A 23,202-nucleotide genomic window follows, 5' to 3' on the forward strand; every position below is an offset into this window, starting at 1 on the left:
TGCCACTGACCTTTGTTTTCCCAGCAGAGCTCTTGAACAAGATGAAGTGATCAAAGCAGGATGCCAGCACATCAGCACGGTCTCATTACTTTGTAAGCTGCACGTACGGATGCTGCTGTTGCTGCTGATTTACATTCACAACACCTCCATTACCACTCATTTGTTGCTACTCGTAATTAACCACTTCTTCCCCCTCCCCCCCCACCCCCTTCCCTTCCTGTACTGTTGGGCAACAGAGAAAATATAGACTACAGTCATTCTGTTTAGACTCCATCTAAGTGAAATCAAAATTGTTAAGCCAGAGTATACATTAAGCATTTGGGGAAATAATATCAAATCATAATTCTTTGTGGCCGAGTGTGGTTATGCTCAGAAAATAACATCTGTAAAAATAGAATCAAGATGTCTTACGATGTAGTTAAGCTGTCCTGTTGGCTTCAGGTTCACATGCAGTTATGTTCAAAACTAAGACTTGCCTCTTTAATTGCCTATAGTAAAAATTATTACCTGGACTTGAAAATTGGACACTTTCTTTGGTGTCTAGCAAGTATCTTCCAGTCACCTTACTCTATAATTATGGAAAGCTAAATGGCAGAAATGTGTTATTTATGTTTCCTGTATGGGAAGTTGACACTGGGCATGTGGAGAACAGGAATGCTTTAATAGCTCTTTCTCTGAGCAGAACTACACTTTTAATTGCACTGTATCTTCCGTTATTGCTCTTTGTCTTCCTGTTTGCTTGGGGCAATCCAAATGACAATGGATCTCAGAGCATGGAGAGTACCATGAAGATTTCAACCCTAGTGAGCAGTCGGGGCTTCAGCATAAGGTGGCAGTCAGACCTGGAGCATTCAAGAAGCTGGTCCTCCTGTGTCTGTGCCACAGTATATGCAGTGCAGAGCTGCAGCTGTCAGCACCTGGAGCAGGGGATGCTGCAGCTGTTGGCAGCTGGAAGGGTGGCTCGGGATTGCCATGTCGTGGGTGTCACCTTTCTGTTTGGATGGAGGAGGAAGTTTGTCTCTTGGCTGCTGTTCTGTGCTGCTGATAGGCTCAAACAATTAAATGCAAGTTTGCCAGGTTGTGCTCAGCTTAATTTGTTGTTCAATAGAAGAAAACGGTGCAGCAGGCAGTTGGCAGCAGGTTTACTACATGGATATTGCATCACAGAGAAGCCTTTATATCTCATTGTAGGATTGATGCTTTTTTATGTACTAGAATGCCTAGCAAATTGCTTCCTAATGTCAATTTTACCTTAATTAATCCATCTAGGTGCTACTGTAATAAAAATAATGAAAGGAGCTGCATATGTGTGATCTAAGTGCATACAGTTATCCTTAAGATTAGGGGGCTGTACTGAGATCAGAGAGGTAATATGAGCCAAAGCTGAGTCTAGAATTAAAAGGTCAGCAGTTGCCATTTCTCACACAAACTTTATAAGCTGTTCTTCACAACATACTGTATCTTTTTTGTTGTTGTTGTTGTTGTTGACCTCATTGGTTTGGGCCTCATTTACAGGTAAGAGGACAGAAGTCCCCAGACTTTTCCATTTATAGCTAGCAAAAAGTAGTGACGTTTTGTCTTTGTTGATCCCACTAGTAGTGTAAAATAATCTTGTTTCTGAAAAATATAATTGTAGAATCATAGAATCCTCAGAGTTGGGAGGGACCTCTGAAGACCATCTAGTCAAACTCCCCTGCAGTGCACAGGGACACCACAGCTCCATCAGGTTGCCCAGGGCCTGATCCAGCCTGGCCTTGAAAGTCTTCAGGGATGGGGCATCAACCACATCTCTGGGCAACCTGTGCCAGTGCCTCACCACCCTCATGGTACAAGATTTTTTCCTTATATCTAAGATAAATTACCCTCTTTGAGCTTGAAAACATTTCCCTTTGTTCCCCTGCAGACCCTGATGTTGATTATTAAGCTCTTTCTAGGAGTTGACCACAGCACCAACATGTACATTTTTAGTAGCCTTGAAGAGGAAGGCAGCATCAGTTATATCCTCATGAGCATTATTACTTTATCACACTTCCAAATACATAAATTTTAGCACTTTTCCTTCTTCAGTCAGAGAAAATTTTACATTCAGATAACCACATTTTAGACAGTTGTGGGTTTTTGTGAATATAGTGCTTTTTATGTGGATATAAATTTTTTTCTCCCAGGAGGTGCAATCTCAAAATAAAATTGTATTCTTCTTAGCTTAAAATTTTCAGCAAGTTTTCCCAATGGATATCTCCTTAAATGCAACTGTGCAAGTTGGTTAACTGATCAGAACACAGCCATGTTAGCCACAGAGCTAGCCTTGTTGGGTGGAAGCACTCTGATCCGGCAGGATAGTCTATGTCCCCAGCAGAAAATTCATGTTTTACTTATTTCCCTTGAAATACCATTCTATTATTTAATGTATATTCTATACAGGACATTTTTTTTACTGATGTTCTGGCTGTATTTTCTTTCAGTTTTGCTCTGTTATTCTGAGTATTCCTCGTTGTGAAATTCTTAATTATTTTCTGAATATGTTCTTTGATTCTTTCAGTGGTTATCAAAACATCTTAAAGCATGAGTCCTGAGAAACATACGAGAAAATACATATATTGGTTGTAGAATCATAGAATGGCTCAAGTTGGAAGGGACCTTGAAGACCATTTAGTTCCAGCCATGAAATATCCTAACCAGGTTTTGGGATGCTTCTACAACTGCTAACCACGTGTTCACACTTTCTTGAGCATAGTCTTCATTTTTCAGGAAATCAAAAGTCTTTTGCTGGTATTTGTGAAGAGGGCATTTCCTGAATCTTTTTGTTTTACTTTGGAGATTCAAAACATGTAGACTTGGATAGTTATGTTTCACGGCACACATTTGAAAGCTTGAAAAGCACACCACCCTCTGAGCCTAAACGAACATGGGAAGGCACAAAGGAGACATTTTTCCCTCTTAATGCTTATGGAACAGTTAAGCATTAGTAGTTTTTGCCAATTCAAGTACTGTGTGCCTCTATGGAGGATCTATAACTGAAATTGGAAAACTTGACAATATTTTAAAAAATAGTCATAATTGTCATAAAAATGCACTCTCTTGCATTGTCCTCTGCCTCTCCATTAATATGCCTGCAATGTAAAATCAAAGTACAATCCAAAATCACACATTTAAGCCTGGGGGGGTGGGACTGAACAAAACAGATAAAGCTAATACGTGTATCTTTAAGGAGTATATCAGACTGCCATGTCTGTGGCTATAAATATTATAAAGATACAAGCCTTTGTCAGGGGTGTGTTAAGTTGGATAATACTGCATAGCAAATGCTGCACTGTGCCACATGCATTACTGGAAGCATGAGAAGATCAGGATCGAAAGATTTTGCGAGACAGCCTTTATAGATCTGTGTGTAATAGACTACTTCTCTGTCTACACCGCTTCACTGTTAATGAAATCTCCCTCTTGCCGGACTGGTGAAATGCAGCCCCTTTTGTTCCATCACATATGTTCTTTTCTCTTTGCTTTGACTTTGGCAAAAAAAAAAAGTTATTGGAACCCTTCCAGTAAGAATATGTAGTCTGCACAATCAGTGTAGTATTTTAATTCTTTTCAGGTAGTTCCAGTGCTTAACAAATCTAGTTCAGACCCTTCTTCCACTAAATATTTGGCTCCTTTATGCAGAGACATTGCAAATATTCTTCTGGGTAGTCTACAAAGGAGGTTTTGGTGGCTCTTCAAGAGAATCAATTGAGGATAGAGCAAATCTATGTAATGGATGTATGTAATTATGTAATGGCAATTTGCCTTTATTTGAAACACTGGTGGTGACGCACTGGAACAGGTTGTCCAAGGAGGTTGTGGATGTCCCATCCCTGGAGGCATTGAAAGCCAGGCTGAAGGTGGCTCTGGGCAGCCTGGTCTGATGGTTGGCGACCCTGCACATAGCAGGAGGGTTGAAGCTAAATGGTCATTGTGGTCCTTTTCAACCCAGACCATTCTATGATTCTAAGATTCTATGAAATCTGGAGACCTGTTGGTCCTTCTCTCTGCATACTGTAATTCCTTGTCAGACAGGAGCAGTCTTCAAGTACCTGGTAACTCTTATGTTCAGGCAAGTAAAGTTTTATTGCTTCTTTCTGAGTATTTGCAGTATGGGTATGTGAAGGTCAGGCTCCACCATTAGCTTCTTGTTCTGTGTAGGCATTGTAAACTGAGTTTTTCAGGTAATATCCAAATACATCTTATATCATGCATTACCCCTTTCCCTCATTAATAGGGAACACTTTGTGTTAGGTGCTCAGGTGTAAAACACTCTGGGACACTGAAAAGGACAATCACTTCATCAAATATTAAAGAAATTGAGAGAAACAGTTATATCTTCAAAACTTTCCTTTCCATTTAGCATGGGTCCCAGTTTCCAGCCATTTGAGAGATACATTGAGCTACTGGGTTGCTCCTCTGCATGCATTAGTAACAAACTCAGTGTAATATGGAGCAGGCTTGCCGTATCATGGACACGTTTATGAAGATTGATAACAGCCAGGGTTCAGTGTTAACTTTTATTGTCAAACAGGCTGCAGGAGAAACTGCCTTGTATTGCTTTTTCTTTGATTTATGAAAAGGTTGCTACATGAAAAAGACATCACATAAAATAGCTCTGCTGGCAGTAGCATTATAAAATAGGGCCGTAAGTAGACCAAACAATAACTAACTATAATTATCTTCATTATTGTCTCTCTGAGCTCTATTTACCTTTGCTAGTATGCTTTCACTCACTACCATGTTAAGGTGGACCAACCTGTCCCATCAGGTGTGTAAGGATGATAAAATCCTACTGTTTCAGATAGGCAATACCCCAAAGAAGACCTGTGTACTTTGTGCCATCTTTAATCCACAAAATGAAGAAGATGATTTCAGTTTCACCTACTTGTGGATTCCAGAGGTGGTACTGGGAGGAAGACAAAAAATGATCGGAAAAAAATTGCCATTTCTATTCCGGTTTCCATCAGTGAGGTATTTTACTGGAAATTACCCATTCTCCAGAATGGGTTATTTCAGACTGTGATATATTTAGACCCCTTAAAATCCAAACCCAGACCCCCAAGCATAACGGCAGAGATTGCCAGTTTCAAGCTGTAGAGAATTACAAAGGGAATTAGTTTATTTCTCTTTCCTTCTGTAAGGAGGTGTGCCACAACAGGAACAAGTGGAATCTCTCTTAGCAATTAGCAGTAAAACTAGTGAAAATCCTAGAAAGGATGACCCAGGGAACTACTGACCTGTCGGCCTCCAAGATCATGGAGCAGATGCTCCTGGAAGATATGCTAAGGCACATGGAAGAGAGAGAGGTGATACAGGATAACTAGCATGGCTCAGCCAAGGGCAGGTCCTGCCTGACCAACTTAATGGCCTTCTATGATGGCCATTGTCTAGTACTACAGTACTAGACAAAGGGAAGAGCCACTGATGTCTATCAGGACTTCAGTAAGGCCTTTGACATGGTCCACCACAACATCCTTCTCTCCAAATTGGAAAGATATGGATTTGTTGGATGGACTGTTCAGTGGATGAGGAGCTGGTTGTGAGATCATACATAGAGAGTGATGGTCAATGGCTCAATGTCCAGATGGACACATTGGTGACACGTGGTGGTGTCCCTCTGGTATCAGTGCTGGAGCTGATGCTCTTTAATATCTTCATCAATGATATTAATGACAGTGGGATCAAGTGAACCTTCAACCAGTTTGCGGATGACATCAATGTCATAAAAAATAAAAGCATTGCACTACCCAACTATATGTGACCTTGGTGAAAAATAGGGACTTAGAAATCATACACGATAAGATTATAAAACACAAAGCATTAAAATGACTTCCTTGGATTATATAAAAGTTCAGTCATGTAACTCAGTGCCTAGTTAATGATGCCAGCGTACAGTGAATGCATTAGGGAGACCTTTGTAAGATCTGAGATGGCAATGGCAATACTCCCCACCCTTCTGGTGTTTAACTGCTTTTCCAGTACTGTCGTATCTTAAAACAGTTTCATGGAACCATAGCAGGAAAAATAACAGAATGAAGCTTGAACACTGTGCTTCATAACTCTTCTCTCAAAGTGCAGTTCATGGTTTGTTCACGGTGCATTTTCCCCACTGGGACGCTAGAAAGGATGTTGAGTTCATTATATTTTCCTTTATTTCTACAGCGCATTGGACAAACACATTAAAGCTAAGATATATTACAACAAGGTCCAGTACCCGCTTAGCAGCATGTTTGCAGGGTGATTATTCCTCTTTGTTTGTTAACACATTATTGTTTTTGCAGAGCAGCTGATGATATTTTCTAAAAAGATTGACTCTCCACAGCCTGGTGCAAGACCCGGGGAAGCACACATAGTCTTTGTAGCTTGTCATAGTGAATCCAAGCCTTCTTTTTGTTGAAAAACTTCATGCCCAAATGAAAAATTGGCATTTATTTTACTCTCTCTTAACTTTTAAGATTGCAACCTTCAGTTCCCTTCAGTAATCACAGCCCACGGGAGCAGTGATGCTTGAAGTGTTTAACTGTTGATTGCTTTTTCTGCACACTGCTTTTCCTCATAAAATGTCTTATGTTTGTGGCCAGTAGCAGGCTTTCAGGCCTCTTATGGCTGAATAAAATAGTTAAACATATATTGCTCGAGAGAGTAATATTTGGATAATAACATGCCATGAGTTGGTGTCTTCTGGTACTTCACATTTAGTGCAGCAGTTGACCTTTGCTGTAGATAAGAAATGTGTCTCCTTATTACAACGCGCTTTATACCACCTATATAAGAGGAAAGTTGTTTTTTAGTGGAGTAGGGTAAGGTGCTGTGAAGATTTTATTATCACGAGTTTGGGATGATGATGTTACTCATGAGTTTACAAAGCCTGAAGTGCATTGTATAGCCCTTGGGAAATATGCAGCAATAATAAATCCACAGTTGTGTATTTGGTTTATGCTGCTCATTTGGTTGGTTAGTCTTTACTCAGATCTGTCTGTGTTCTTCTCTTTGTGTGTATGTGCTTTCACACACACTGTGATGTAACGTTACTATGGAAAATTGAACACAGGGACATGAATAAAATTAAAATGATAATTTTAACCACTTTAATGGATAGTTCATCAGGGTGTTGTTTCACTACTTTTGTATTGAAACAGATTTCAAACTATTGCAAAATGTTCTTTTTCTTTAGAAACTAGAGAGATTTTGTTGTATTTTTAAATCGCATGTAATGCTAGTCAATACACCCACATAGCCCTGGAACAGCAGTGGCTGCAGACCACTGGCATCACGCATCTATCAGAAATGTCAGCCAAAGCATCAATTAAATTTCCCAAAGACTGAATCTGCTTTGTGATGAGCTCAAGCTGGATCCGAGGAGAGCAATAATTCCCTGCTGCTTGCTGTAGCTCCTTTTGGACTATGTGCTGCCCAAACCTGCACAGTGCCAGGAAGCACCCCAAAACTCATAACGCTAAGAAATGGCACCACCTGGTGTTGTTGGCCATGGTGATCTTTGACTTTTCTGCTCACAAGCAGCTGAGCGAGTGGAATGTTGCCAGTCTTCATTAAATAACTTTTTTATGAGGAGTAACGAGACAGATCTCAAGTGATGCTACATGCAAACTCAAAATAAGGTTTGAAATGCAGGCGTCACAAGGCTGATCGTGTGTGCGTGGATGGATGGAGTTGTGCTCAAATCAGACTGAGCAGATTTATGGTTGGATTTGTTTGTTTCCCATTCTGCCTTGTTCTTGGACAGGCTTACATGCATCCAAGATGATCATTGTTTCCTAATTTACCAAAATAGAAACTGGTTTTGATCAGTGCAAGATCAAGAAGTTCTTTCTGTTGTATTTATCTCATGTATTCACATTACATGGCTACAGTGTATTCCATCTAGATTAAACTGAGCCTTTCCAAGCTGATTTTTATTAAAGATTATACTTACTATATTATCTTTATAGTACAAAGGCATGTACCCATTTAGAAGTCTGAAATTTGCATTGCTGTCATCCATGTAGTTGTTTGTTTTAGCATTTAAAGCTTATATCCTAGTATTCAGTGAAAACTGTTCTTCAAGCTCTAGGGTTAAAAATGTGCATCCCAATTAGGGTAATTCCAGCATGTGGTTCCCCTTGCAGCTGCAAGGACCAGCTGTTTGTAAGGTACATTTGTATAATAATTTGTTGAGGTATTGGGTGCTGTTTGTATTTTAAGGCTTTGGTTTGTATGTTTTCTACCGGGAGATGAATTTTATTAACGAGTTATTTGGGATAATAAAAATCAAGGAATAGCAATTTAAATAAAAGCATTCAATCTAATGGTGTCTGTCAGGGTGAACAGCAGCCTCATTTCTTTGATGAAGGTGTTCAGAGCGTGCACGGCCCCAGCAGGTCAGATCAGAGGTCCTTCTAGCTTATCGGGCAGCTGTTAGAAGTGAATACCTCAGGAAAACTGGAAAAATAGGGGAATTACACAGAGATGCCATGTAACCTTCAAACAAGTAGTGCAGTGTGGCATTCCTGAGCCAAACATTGCATTTTTGCTCTTAATCCCTTGATGGACAGTACTTTATAATTGGCTTCTGAACCCAACTGTGCTTATGATACCCCTGTATCTCCTTGCAGTGACTTCCAGCGTTTCATTATGTGTTGTTTAGAAGAGGCTTGAGTTGTTTCCTTAGTTGTAAACCTGCTGCTAGAAAATTTCATTGGCCACCTCTGCAAATAATTGTTCCTTACACCACTGATGATTTCACACATCTGCCTCATGTTCACCTGCAGTTCTTTTTCTAGGCTGGAGAGATCTAGCCTGCTTTAATGTAATGTCCTAAAATGTTGAAGATTTACCTTAGCAATTGGTTCATAGACTAATTAGGATTCACAACCAGGAAATCTTTTCTGATTCCCATTCTGATTTAATCCTATTGCAAGTCTCAGCTCAACAAAGGGTGTAAGAATGTGCATAACTCTGCACATGCAAATGTGAAATTAATCACTTCTTAAAATTGTACCTGTATTTATGTGCTTTGCCAGATTTGAGATCATAAATTCTCTCTGTTAATCGCTGTGATGCTCTTTCCTCCCTGTATGCAAGAACTAAATTGTTGCATTACAAGGGACCATTTCCACTTCGCTTATGTTAAAAGCTGAATTGCCATCCTATCCTACCAGGTGGGGAATCATAGAATCATGGAATGGCTTGAGTTGGAAGGGACCTTAAGAATCATGAAGTTCCAATTCCCCTGCCACAGGCAGGGCTGCCAACCTCCACATTTAATACCAGACCAGGCTGCCCAGGGCCCCATCCAACCTGGCCTTGAACACCTTCAGGGATGGACAGGGCATCCACAGCCTCTCTGGGCAGCCTGTTCCAGCTCCTCACCACTCATAGTAAAGAACTTCCCGCTGATATCCAACCTAAATCTTCCCTCCTTAACCTTCACCAAGCAAAGAAAAAAGCATCCAAAAAGGCCAAAGTGCTGTCTACCAGTCCTCTTGTTAGACCATTAGTCCTCTTGTTTTCATCAGCATATTAAACTTGATTGAGTGCAGTCTAGACATAATTAATCGTCTATTTTCAACAAGTGTGTGTATATGAATATGCTGGAATGTGTCTTTCATCCTCATCTCCATCTCTAAATTTCAGAGGTCAGACTGCTGAAAACAGACTTTTATTTGCTTTTAAGAGAGATGAAATGGCAAATATTTGCTGAAGCTTTTGTCAGTGCTGGAGTTTTAGGCCAAGGGGTCTAAAAATAATGTAGGCAGCATTAACACTGAAGCTGATCCCTGATAGCACCAAAAATACATATACTGGGGGCAAGGTTTGTAGAAACATAGAATATCCCAAGTTAGAAAGGATCATAGAGTCCAACTTTAAGCTGTATTCAGACTTCTGCAGAAGTCATTTATTTAGTGGTACCATGCACGTTTGGCATTTTTTGAATGTAACAGAGCAGGAACAACTGTAGTTCTCTTCTGCCACTTGTCAGAGATTTGTTAGGAAAATTATTTCCTTTGCAGCTTTTGGAAAAGTCACACTGTGTAGTCAAGAGTAAATAAAAGCAAGAATCAACTCCACAGTACTTGATCTTTTGCTGGCAGTGCTTCCCACGCGGTAATTTGGAGGGCTTTGTGTGGGCACAGTTTGATTATGGACTGCTTCATAACATCAGTTACAGATACTCAGAAATCAGATTGTGGTATTCCTTCCAAATGATCTTTAGAAGAACATAACCATTTGGTTTGTGCTTTACATGTTTCATAACGCACTTGCAAGTCATCACCCACTTAACACACGAAGACAACTTTAAAAAATTATTTCATATAAAGAGTAAATTAATTGAAGAGCTAAAAATAATGGTGCAGCAGAAAGGACCTTCATTACCATGTGCCCTTTCAGGTTGTTTTTTTTTCCCCTACTATCTGTTCTGCAACTGTTTTCTGTACTGTTCAACAAGTCCTGCGAATTCGCTGAACAGTGGGTCTGTGGAATTCACTCTTTTGGGATGAGGTAATCTTAGAAAAGGATGATCTCCTCACCACCACCTTTTAGTGTCATGCTGGGAAATGCCACTGTGTGGCTGCAGGGAATCATTAAGGTTGGAAAAGACCACCAAGATCATCCAACTGTCAAGCCATCCCCACCATGCCCACTAAACCACGTCCCTCAGTGCCACACTTAATCTTTTCTTGAACACCTCCAGGGATGGTGACTCCACCACCTCACTGGGCAGCCTGCTCCAATGCCTCACCATTCTTTCTGAGAAGAAATTTTTCCTAATATCCAACCTGATCCTCTCCTGGCACAGCTTAAGGCTCTTACTTCTCATTCTATTGCTGTTACTTGGGAGAAGAGACTGACTCCACCTCTCCACAACCTCCTTCCTGAGACTTGTAGAGAGAATCTTCTCTTTTGAAGCTCTTCATGTTCTTCACTGTTATTTCCACTTTGCTGTTTGATGTCTCTCTGAACCACCCATGATACTGCCTTCTATCCCTTGTGCATTCCCATGCATCAGTGTATTGCTTCTTTATGTGCATCATAAGTTACTTGAGGACAGAAACATATCTTTTTCTTACTTTGTGTGCTGCCCAGCACTGATGGACTCTGATAGTAGCAGCAGGAGCAAGCAAAACAGGTCAGGACATTGGCTCCAGCTCCCTCCTGTGCTGCTGCATTGGGTCTACCAGGTAACACACTTCTTTGCAAGGCCGGATTTTGAAGCTAGCACTTCCCTGAATGGCTCCCAGCATAGTGCACATGCTGGAGACTGTCCCCGGGTTGTAATTTGGCCACACATATGCTGGTTTGTAGGCAAAGAGTTTGCACATAGTGTTGGGTTGTGCTGTGCTTTGCTGCCTGACCTCAGACCCAAGGCATCATTTTATTGAGCGGCACAGGGCTAGCACTGGATGCCAGGGGTTACACAAAGAAGAACAGATGCTTCTGATGAGTGTCAGCATTTTAATGAGGAATCAAATTAAGCCCTGGATACTTCTGGCCATCTAATGGCACGATTTTTTCGTAATCCATGCTGGTTTTTTGTTGCTATTTTTTTCTTCTATATTTTATGACAATTGCCTGAAGTCCTGATCTGGTGGGATTATGCCAGATACCTGCACAGTTGGAAACTCATCAGCCATTCAGATTCCTTCAGTCAGAATGTCAGTTTTATCACAAAACTTACCAGGGTGATTTCACATTTCCTCTTTAGTAGACATTTTGTTTGAATGCCATGAAGGGGCTCCTTTTCTCGGTGCCCCCGGGAATACGATAAGCTATGCTCTTTGAGAGAGGCTAGATGAGCACAAAGTTACTCTCATTAAATTTTCTCTTCGTGCTTTAGCATAGAATATTTCTTTTTAAAGCTCTCTCTTATTTTCTTTTGTGTCTTCATCCCATTACCTTTATGAGATTGTGGTGCATCAGCTTGATGGAAAAGGTGGGCGCGCGGCTGCCTCGGAGCACACACAAATATTTTGCTGGCAGATGAGATGCTTGAGGAGCAGCTGGGAAAGCGAAGGCAGATCGAGTAATTGTAAACTTAATAAAAACACGTTAATAAAAGCATGCCGTGTGGTGCAGGGCGCAGATCAGGCTGCTGTTCATATTGACTCTGGAGAAGAAAGGTATTTTAAATTTCACCTGTATTGACTCAGGAAAGTAGTTATTGAGTTGCATTGAATGAGGATGGAGATCTGTCAGAGTGTCCTTCAGTCCCTGTTGACCACTACAGTATGTATTTTTCTGATTGTTTTCTTCAATCCTATTGTGAAATTCCTAAATGATAAAAAAAAAATAAAATTTAGACAACTTCCCTGCTATATATTCCAAAATAGACATATCCGGACATAAGGTAGTTTGGAGAAGGAACCTCATGCTTCAATGGGGCCAGGTCTGGAACCAGACCACATTGCTCGATCCATTCAAGTCTTAAAAATCTTTACGCTTTCCCTGCAGACTCCTCATAGCTACTGTTTTTGTACTGCTTCCCTTTTCTTACAAGCTTCTTCTTCAGTCAAACCCCACCAGACTCTTAAATTCTGTAAAATTATCATTATTTACGGGAACATTGGAGAAGCTATCAGTGAGGGAGATGTTTCATTTCCCTTCTGAGGAGTTTCCTTGCTGTTGGCCGTTTCTGACCGTCCGTCTGTGAGTCCTGCCATCCATCACCCACCAGAAATCAATCACAGACCTTTCGCTTGCTTTACCATAATGTGCACTGCAGCCTTCTTTCCTGAACGGGAGATCCTGCTCTGCATGCTTTATGGCCATCTAATGTTAGATAGTAATCTCATTTAGTGTTTTCCCAAAAGTGCAAATAGTGCATTAGGGGAGCGTAACAAGCACAGCAGATCAATACAGAGCTGGTGCTCGCCTTGAACAGATTAATCCAAGAAAATGGACTTCGTTGACTTCAAGAAAGTGGCCCTGTTTGCTGCACTGACCAGCACTGGGACTGCGTTGCAGGAGTGGGCTGAGGGCACAGTTGGAAACATCACCAATGGGAAATGATGATATGAAAACAAATCAAGATGTCTTACAGTGCTCCAGTACTGTGGGCAATGTAAAGTGTCCATTATAGCATTCCAATAAGGGATGTTATGTGAGCTTTGAATGGGCGCTGATGGCATGGCTTAGGGAAAAATTAATCGACAGAGGGTGAGAGCTGAGTCACACATCTACAAAGAGAATACACAGTGCTTCCTCTCTTACTTCTATTTCACCCCAGTACAGCCACAGACTCTGCTGAAGTCAGTCAATGTACAGCATTTTGTGGTCATACATTTTGATGCCTGACACACTTTTGAAATGCTTGCTGATAGCAGTAGAGGGGGAGATTAAGGGAAAGTCCTCATCCGCAAGAGCCTACAGAAGTTTGAACTTCCAGATCATAAAGTGTTTTAAGCTCCAGGGACTGCGTTTAAATTCTGTTTTAGGTATTTCACGAATGCACAGTAATGAATGAAAGGAGTAAGAGAGCTGCTTTATATCGGTATATACTGTAAAATCAAGGAGACTTTGCATTTCTTCTTTGGTACTACATCTTGAGTGATTGCCAAGAAGTCAGTTCCCCTAAGGAACAACATTGTGCTTCACGTTTCATTTTCTCACTGTACTAAAGCAGAGATCTGCCCAGGCCAATCAGCAAAATAAGAAAGAACAGAATATTCATCTGAGGATGCAGCTGCTGATAAGTCCTGTTCTTTTTACAACCTCATTGAACTAAAAATAATGTGGGCTGCAATGGATGTTGGAACAGCCATAGTCAGGCTTTCCTGGTAGGTTAAATGGGAAAGTGTATTAAGCATGCAGTTCTCACACATAAAACAAATGGTATTACATAAACCTTAGCTGCTGTTTTTCTGTGAAGTTTCATGTGTTGTTGTTTTCTTTTTCCTACCACTGAAATTCTTCATTTTTGGTGTAAAAGAGGTATAACAGTGAGTAAGGACATTGTTTAGTGGGGAAATATTGGTGGTAGGTGGGCAGTTGGACTAGATGGTCTTGGAGGTCTTTTCCAACCTTGGTCATTCTGTGATTTTAGATTATGAGTACCTAAAAAGTTTTTTATAAAGTAAATATCTGATTAACTTAAAATTACATTGGATTTTTGATTGTTTTGCCAGCCTCTTGCTTCTAAAATAGGAGTTGTATTCCGGTTTAAATTCTGTATCACTGTGTGGATAACGTCATATAGATTAATACAAATGACAAGATTTTTGTCCAAAAAAGGTTTGGTTTTGCAGAATAGTTTCCATTCCTTTGTGTATTACATCAGCCAAAAAGATGGCAAGAGTAATTAATTCACACAGCAAAGAAAACAGACAAAATTCCTAAATAACTTGCACATCTGGCAGCAGGGTTACAGTTGAGGTGATGGGTAGAAGAGAAGGGGAGGAGGATGTTCCGAAAATAGAGGCTATCATCAGATCAGCAAAAGCAGATTGTGTAAATTGCTGATGGCAGCAGGTTTTCTATATTCTGTAGGTCAGCCCAGTGGGTGCTTTCTGTCTTCTGCAACAGCAGTATTTATTAAGAGACAAGACTGTATGGCCATAGGACTGTACAGCAATGAAGCTTAATGAGTCCTGCATTTCTCTGACTATTCTTAATGTAGGTCAGATCAGACATGCTTAGTATGATCTTCAGTTCAAAACATAGAATCGTAGAATGGCGTGGGTTGAACAGGACCACAATGATCATCATGTTTCAACCCCCCTGCTTTGTGCAGGGTTGCCAACCACCAGACCAGGCTGCCCAGAGCCACATCCAGCCTGGCCTTGAGTGCCTCCAGGGATGGGGCATCCACAAGCACTCTGGGCAACCTGTTCCAGTGTGTCACCACTAGAAATGAAAAAACATGTCCTCGTATGAAGTTGGATGCTGAGTTTCTCTGCTAGCTAGAACCAAGAACTAGATCAGGATGACACTTGTGGTCCTAGCAGCTCACTTTCCCATTTGGGTCTGACATTGCCCAGATTATAACCCAAACAGTTCTAAAAGCAGCCTTCCTTTTGTGCCTTTAAAGTGTTCTCCCTCACTTCTGTTATTTACAGTTGCATCTCTCCCAAAATGTTTTTGACAAGGAAACCAAAGTCTTCTTTCTTCTTTCCCCAGGAGGTATGAAACTCAACCAGTCTGTGCTGATCTGCAGGGCAAAATTCTGCAGTGTTACCAGCAACATGCTCAGGAGACCCTCAGCTGCTCTGCACTGGCTAACCAGTACCTGCATTGTGTCAATCATGCCAAACAGGTGGGTATAGGAATTTTGCTACTAGACTAATTGTAGAAGGCAAAAAAAATAAGAGGAAACAGTCAGATTATCCAGTTAGTCCCTTGTACATGTTAAGCAGTTCTGTTCCCTACGTTTTTGTTCTCACAAGCTCTGTGGTGTCCACTTTCAATTTACTTAAATGATAGGGTTTCCATCTCTTCCCTTGGGAAACCATTGTTTAGTGTAGGAGCTAACACTGTTTGCAGATGTTTCCTGGTATCTGCAGATTTAGCAGTCAAACAAGGGGATTAAACTAAGTGGTACTATTTGTCATAAATACCACCACTTTCAGTAACAAATGAATGGATGTCTCAAACTAGATTGCTCACCAGCTGGAAGTCTTGATTTCTTTTAAGTTAAGTATTCAGGGTCTAACGCTGACGTTTACCTGCTCTTTCCCCCTTTACATTCATTTTGCTACTCTACGTGTTATTCTTTTTCATCAGCTTGAATCTTTCAAATACAGAGGTGCACGTGTTGATCTCAGTTGTGTTCTTAACAGAGCCATTTGGAAACATGCTTACAGGCCACGTATGTAATGTAGCTAGAAAGTACTTAAAGAAGTCTGTTAATCTTTGTTTCTGCTAAAATCTATGAGTTAATATTTGAGCATGTGAAAATCATAGAATTGTAGAATCATTAAGGTTGGAAAAAGACCACTGAGATGATCCAATCCAGCCATCAACCCCTTCCCACCATGCCCACTAACCACGTCCCTCAGTGCCACAGCTCCACATTTCTTGAGCACCTCCAGGGACGGTGACTCCACCACCTCCCTGGGCAGCCTGTGCCAATGCCTCACCACTCTTTCTGAGAAGAAATGTTTCCTAATACTCAACCCAAACCTCCCCTGACACATCTTAAGTCCATTACCTCTTGTCTTACCGCTGTTACCTGGGAAAAGAGGCCAACCCCCATCTCGCTAGAAAGAATTTGGCTGTCATCATTCACTCTGACCTTTCTGCAGATAAACTAGTGCAGTCTTGCTCCTGTACTGCTCGAGTTCTGGAGTTAATGCTTCTCTCGGTTTAAGTGCTCTGTAAATTTTTGTGGGAGACAACAGTTGCAGTGCTAACGCTGTTTCTGCACTCCGCAGCACTTAATTCATTTGTGGGGTGCTATTATTGTAATTCTTTGTTTATATAGTTTAGTGTGCTCCAGTCTAAATGGGCAGCCTGGAAATGCTGGATGAGAAGCTCAGCAGCTGCAGCTCGTTCTGTGAATGTGCTGCAGTGCAGGACGAGGACAATTTGTGGGGCTGTCCAGGCAGCTCCGAAATCACCTCGTGATATTAAACCTTGTTATCATCAGTAAAAACTTTGACCCAAGAGGATACCTGCGATGAAGTATAAAAATCAATGAGCTCAACCTGTCCCTTTCAGATTTACCTCCTTCGTTACACCCTTGGATATTTCTCCTGCACACTAGTTAATGCACTTTAATGCACTCAGCTCCTGTGCTCTTCACTGCCTTTAGAACTCTACAATCTACCACATCTCCCTGCTCATGAAAAATCTTTCCTGATGTTGTAGCCTGAGGGTCTCCTTTCTAAAGCTCCATGCTCACACACCCAGGCATGAGAGGTGCAATGGGTTTTGTCCAGATCCCTTCCTACCATAGCAAGCAAGAATTGGTGTGTATATGTACTTTTTTCAAAGCTTTCTCTTAGTGTGATTTTTGTATTCCAAAATCTGGTGTGAAGTTTCTAGAAAAAGAATGTTTTTGAGACATTCTAGAATCACAGAATCATAGAATGGCCTGGGTTGAAAAGGACCACAATGATCAGCTAGTTTCAAACCCCCTGCTGTGTGCAGGGTCGCCAACCACCAGACCAGGCTGCCCAGAGCCACATCCAGCCTGGCCTTCAATGCCTCCAGGGATGGGGCATCCACAACCTCCTTGGGCAACCTGTTCCAATGTGTCACCACCCTCTGTGTGAAAAACTTCCTCCTAATATCCAACCTAAACCTCCCCTGTCTCAGTTTAAAACCATACCCCCTTGTCCTATCACTGTCCACCCTCGAAACAGTTGTTCCCCCTCTCTAAAAGAAGAAAATCAAGGCTAGTAAATTATATTAGGTTGCTGTGTAGTTGGCATCACTGCTGCTTGTATCATCTGGAAAAGTCATTTACTGCATTTGTAATCCTATGTTATTTTTAACAGGAACTGCCAATTTTGTCTTAATTAATTATACGTATTTAAGCTATAACTGAAGTTTATATCTGGTAGGAATGTCTTCAGAAGGCTATGATGAGGGCGAATTAATTCGTGTTCAGAAGGTGCAGGAAAGGGAAATTGCATAAATATGAGCATTAAGTTTAGGAGCCCTTTTAAACACCCTTTTTTGTTGAAGATCTTCAACTGAGCCTGTCAAGTAGTTAAAAGTGTTTCCTAAATGCTTCTTATTCTCTTTCACACGTGCTTCAAGATGAGAATTCAGAGGTTTCTCTCTTATGATAACAGAGAAAGAGAAGCCTTTTATGATGGAAATATTTGCAAGCAGGAATGATTGTTTTTCATAACGAACATCAGTCCTCTAGAGCTCATCCTCCGTGCGCTGCAGCTGTAATTGTAATTATTTTTACTCACTGATTGCCTGGAAGTCCAGACAAGCAGTTACTTTGAAATAATTGCCAAACACCGCTATAAAATACTGCAGAATTACCTATTATGTCTGCTTGGTCGGAAGACAGAAGAGCGGGATAAATAGCAGATTCAGAAATGAAAAAGTTAACTGACATTGGCTACAAGAAACAAACAAAGAAGAAAATTTGCTAGAGGGAATAGACCAAGATATTGAAAACCAAATAAGTTAACTAATCCGATTTCCTGGCGGTGAGTCTGGGCACTTGTGCTCAGGCTGAGCACACTCTGTGCTTTTCATAAATTGAATTTATTGACTCCTCTTTCTTTCCTATCTTGCTTATAATTATCTCACCCTCTCTTCTGTATGCTCCTTATTTCTCATCCTGTCTGTAATCTCATGTCTCTATCTGTCCTTTTCTCCCCTTGTTAGAAAGTCCCAGAGAGCTGTTAATTCAGAGGAGTTTGACACATTGCTGTATCTTCAGTTTAAATCTTCTCCCAAAGTCATGAGAAGCTAGTGAGATAAATTAAGCTCTATTATTAATGTTTGTATTTTATTATAATAAAAGCAGAGAGAAAAACTGCTTAATGGAGCCATTAAAGGGAAGACATTAGGATTGTCTGTGCCATGGATTTGTGTTCCCACTGCTGAAGGATCTCCAGCTATTGCAGCAGCTGCAATAATACGGACCATCCACTGGCATTTGTATTGCTTGTCTTAATCTACTGCTCGCTGAAGTGGACAATGTGGCTGTTGAAATACCCAATTTTATTTTTCCTTGTGCTACAGGGAGTCCTAATGTCTATATGGAAACACAGCCACAGAACACCTTAATGATGTCTGTGCAGTGTTTTCCTATTAGACCTCTTATTTCACAGGGGTGCAAGCATCTGCAGGCAGGTTAGGTCCGATAGTGCTCGAAGGAATGATACCAACAGCTGCTGTTGTCTGGCAGCCTGGCTACAAAATGCTGTCCTTCAGCCTCTTCAGCCTTGTAACCATTATTTTAAATTGTAGGACAGAGTGGTCCTCAATCATGGATCCTCGTCAGAGTAGCCATTTTATTCAGCCTCATTCTCCAGTATTTTCACTAGGTACCATCTCACTGTCTAATGGAAGAATATTTAAAAAGAGTGTGGCTGTGAACTGAAACGCAATAAAAAGACACTGTCTTTTATGGCCACCATTTAGCACTTACCTTGATTAAAGAAAGTTAATTATGAGAGATTCAGACCTTGTTCCCTTCACACCTGCATTGATGTCATGAGAAAAAAAAAACAAAAACAAAAAACAAAAAACAAGGAAATAATGTAAATACGTGAAGTAATTAAATGTTGTGGGCAGAAATATGCACCAAGTGAACAAATACCTGTGATTTCTTTCCCTAGGACACTAAACGAAAGAAAAGTAACAGCATTTTTCTCCTCTCTTTCGGGAATTTCCAGTGTTAATTTATGCAGTGTTAAATTTACCCCAAGTTGATGTTCATCCCAGCAATGGCTTGGAGCAAGTTTCTGCATTGCCACTGCAAAAGGAGACTTCCAGTAGAAATAGCCCTCATCAGTTCTGCAGAAATCTCTGAGGGGATCCTGTCAGCAAACCGAGATGGAGGATTTTCTTAATTAATACAAGTTTCCCCTGTCTTTGTTTATAAAAGCATTCAGGGAGCGTAAATCTGATTCCTTTTATTCTGTTAGACTGAACCTCTCTATCACGAGTTCTGGATATTATTTGTGATCACAGAGACGTTCAGCATCTTTCCATGTGTTCACTGTCCAACTCCTTGGGATGTATCTTAATCCTTCTTGCAGAAACACTGCTTGATATAGTTGAGTGTTTCACCAGATGATTTTTGGAAAGGCTGTGAGGATTTAAATCACAGAATGATTAAGGTTGCAAAAGGCAACTAAGATCATTCAGTCCAACCATCAACCCATGCCCACCATGACCCCAAGCACTACATCCACCCTTTTCTTGAATACCTCCAGGGATGATGTCTCCACCATCTCCTGGGCAGCCTGATCGAATGCATTACCACTCTTTCTGGGAAGAAACATTTCATAATATCCAACCTGAACCTACCCTGGCACTACTTAAACCCATTGCCTCTCATCCTGAAAAGACAACAGACTTCTGTTCCCTTTATTGCTAATTTTCCTGAGCCCTAACTTATATGACTCTGTGCTGTCCAATCTGCAGAGAATGTTCCCAGTCTGGCCAGATACTGTTTCAGTATTTGAGTCAGCTGTTTGTAGATCTACTGTGAGATTTCAAGGTTCACATTTGGGCCTGCTTCTGACAAAAGCCCCAAACATTGTCAGACTCCTTCCTATCATTTTTTACAAACAGATTCATAATTTCTTTCTTTCTTTTCTGGATATTGAAGGCAAGAACAATAGATGGCTTTGGTCAACTTCACAGCTCACCAGTGAGTGTAGATTATCTCTAGCATGCTAGATCCTGCTTTCTATTCTGTTCTAGATATGTAGCATCTACACATCTGCTCATTTCTAAAGACCCTTCATTTATGGTTCATGACAGTAGTAAGCTCTTAGTAGAGCTCTGCATATTATCCCTGCAAGTCTGTGTTTTCATGGTAGAGGTCAGGATCTCTGAATAGAGTCAAGACCCTGTAGCAGAGCTTGCTGGTGTGGCAGTAGGAATTATTCTTGGAGTACTTGACAGATCTATCCTTTCAGCTCTGGGTGGCCCGACTGTGCACAGGAGGTGAATAATGAAGTGCAAGTTCAGTGCGACATGTTCAGACTATCAAGATTATGATGATGACTTGGAATATGGGAAGGCTGTAGGTAGGGGACATACTTAGTGCTGTGTGACTTCGGGATATATTTCCTCTAGTATGTAACTGCTGGGAACAGGATTTATCTTATTGTAAGGTCAGACGTTTTAATTTCCTTAATAGCCATAGCATGACTGGAGCTATGATAGCATTAAGATGGATGAATAGGAATCGTTCCTGCAGCTCTTCAGTCCTCCAAATGTCTGGCTTGTTGAGCCCTCAGATAGCTCCATTCTGCCTCTGTGACTTGCCCCTGCGATGACGTGCATGTTGACAATGTTTCTTTTTCTGTATTTTAATTGAAAAAATAAATTGCAAATCCTGGAAAGGAAATGTCACCAAAATTCAGTGTGTCTCTAGAATAACTTTGAGTTATTGAAACACGTGTTTCTCCCTCTCTCTTCCCTCCCCTCTGACCATTTTCTTAGCAGAGCATGCTTGGGAGAGGAGGATAAAGGCATTGTACAAATCAAGCACAAGACCATCAACTCTAATTTCAGCAGAAGAGCATTTTTTCCCAAGAATGATATGACAGCCCATTTACAGGGCAGACCAATAAAGAGAAGAACTGGAAGAGCCATTTCAAGAGCAGCAGCCATCACAGCTCAATCAGTGTGACCATTTGAAAAGCCAAGACCTATATCTTATTACATCAGAAATCATACATCCGAAGACACTGTTCAGTCTTAGTAAAATCCACTTATTGGTGATTGAAGAAAGGAAAAGAAAAGAACCTCTCACTGACCTTAGAAAGGGGAAATATCCTTCAAATGCTGCTATTTCTTTGCAGAATCTCCTCAAAAACTTCTCACTGTCAAAGGCATGGGTATGTAACACTTGGTGTGCTGGGTTGTGGCAGTGCATTGTAAGTAAGTCAGCTGCTGCTCCTCACCGTATTTGTTGCTTATGTAAAGTTTTTCTTACGATGGATAATGACATAAATTGTACTTTAACTTATTTCACAAATGATGTAGTCTAATGAAGTCTCTCATCAGGCCTTCTGCTGGAATGATGTTAATGATCCAACGCTTGCGATTTAACAAGGCCTTCATGAAATGATTCTGTTGTGCTCTTCACTCTGATAAAGTACTGATGAATATGCCTCATTCTGTACCAACAATAAATATATTTTATGAACAAAATTAATGTGTCACTCTGTCTCTCTTTCCAGTTCTCAGAGGCTGTTGATGTTTCCTTTGCTGTACTGTTCATGTTTTTCCAGCAGATGTTATTGCAGAAGCTTTAAAGCATAGAATTTGTGCATAACTGGCCTTGGTTTCAGGAACACTACTTACATCTTACTGTTTTCCATCAAAGCAACCTAAAACAACGCCATGTGATAACATGTTGTCATTCATGCACCACCAGAGTTTCCTTTCTTGGGAAGTACGTGGGAATGGAAGGGCATGCAGCACCCGAAACTGCAAACCTTCTTAATACAAGTAACATTTCGGGGGGGGCTAAATCATATACTTTTAATATGGGGGGGTCAGTTTTGTTTTATCATGTCTATTCAGATAACTTCTGCAGTGTTCATCTTACCAACCAATCTTAGAAAAGGCTTTTATGCCGTAGTAATAGTTTCAAATGAGCAATGTGTCTCGAGCCTTCTGCTGTCTATTTACCTGTTCTGTTTCTCTAATTGGCTACGTTTGAACTGCATCCTACTGTACAACTGCGAGTGCACCTGCAGATCTCATTTGTATTCAGGATACTGCTAGTGTTTCTCCGATCCTAATTATTGAGATGCTTGTTGAGTACTGTTTAATTAAGGGGTTCTTCTTTGTTTTTAATGTTACAAAAAAAGCTAGCTTTTTTTTTTTTTTTTGTGGTTCTTTTTTTGCTTGCGAAAGTACAGTAATAGCACAAGGAAAGGAAAATCCTGGCATTCAGTGTCAGGTGCCAGGTAAACTGCTTGAGAGAAATAATAGGGACATAAGCGTCATGTTTACATGGTGACTTGCTGCAGTGTTTACAAATCAGCTAACTCACAAATTCTCCTTTATAATGTTCTCTTTCGTAACAGAGAGCCAAGAAGTTGGCAGATCCATCCTTGCCAGACTTAGAGTTGGCAGCAAAATATAGCATAGAGGAAAAGCAGACGTTTATAAGGCCAGATGATGCTGTAAAATCAGGAGAAGAGCTATGTCGGGAAGGAAGGTCTCTGTTATTGCCAAATGTTTATTGGTTTCCCATACTGACAGCCTTGAGCAATGGGAGTCAGTCTTGCTTGCTTGCTTTCTTCCAACTGTGTTTCAGGCTTCATTTGAGATGATGTGTTCTTTAAACATCTTCTGTATCATCAGTAGTGTCATCTCTAGCGTGTTTCGCTTGTGCTTGGAGGATGCTGATTGCAGCAAACAGGGCGTAGTCCTTAAAATAGTCTGCTTTGTGGACAACTTTTGCCTTTAAAGTAGAGCAGTGATACTGGAGCGAGCTTCGGTTTGCCACCTCTTCTGCCTGTGCCATCACTTCTTCTGCACGTCTGCATTCTAATCCCTTCTTTAGTCTTTGGCTTCTTC

General features: G+C 40.8%; 1 protein-coding gene across 4 annotated transcripts in view; it reads left to right on the forward strand.

Moving 5' to 3' along the window:
- Positions 1–21,822, forward strand: part of CHCHD3 (coiled-coil-helix-coiled-coil-helix domain containing 3) — a 209,662-nt gene extending 187,840 nt beyond the window's left edge. For 2 of the 4 annotated variants that reach the window (XM_015292450.4, XM_416646.8), the window contains 2 exons: positions 15,136–15,271; positions 21,109–21,822. In XM_015292450.4, coding sequence (XP_015147936.1) covers positions 15,136–15,271; positions 21,109–21,135 — 163 coding nt within the window. In that variant the 3' untranslated portion in view covers positions 21,136–21,822. The remainder of the gene's footprint in view (positions 1–15,135; positions 15,272–21,108) is intronic. The other 2 variants (XM_015292492.4, XM_004937457.5) reach the window with 1 other exon arrangement.
- The last annotated feature ends 1,380 nt before the right edge of the window (positions 21,823–23,202 follow it).

Source organism: Gallus gallus, chromosome 1 (genome assembly GCF_016699485.2).
Source record: "Gallus gallus isolate bGalGal1 chromosome 1, bGalGal1.mat.broiler.GRCg7b, whole genome shotgun sequence".
NCBI lineage: Eukaryota > Metazoa > Chordata > Aves > Galliformes > Phasianidae > Gallus > Gallus gallus.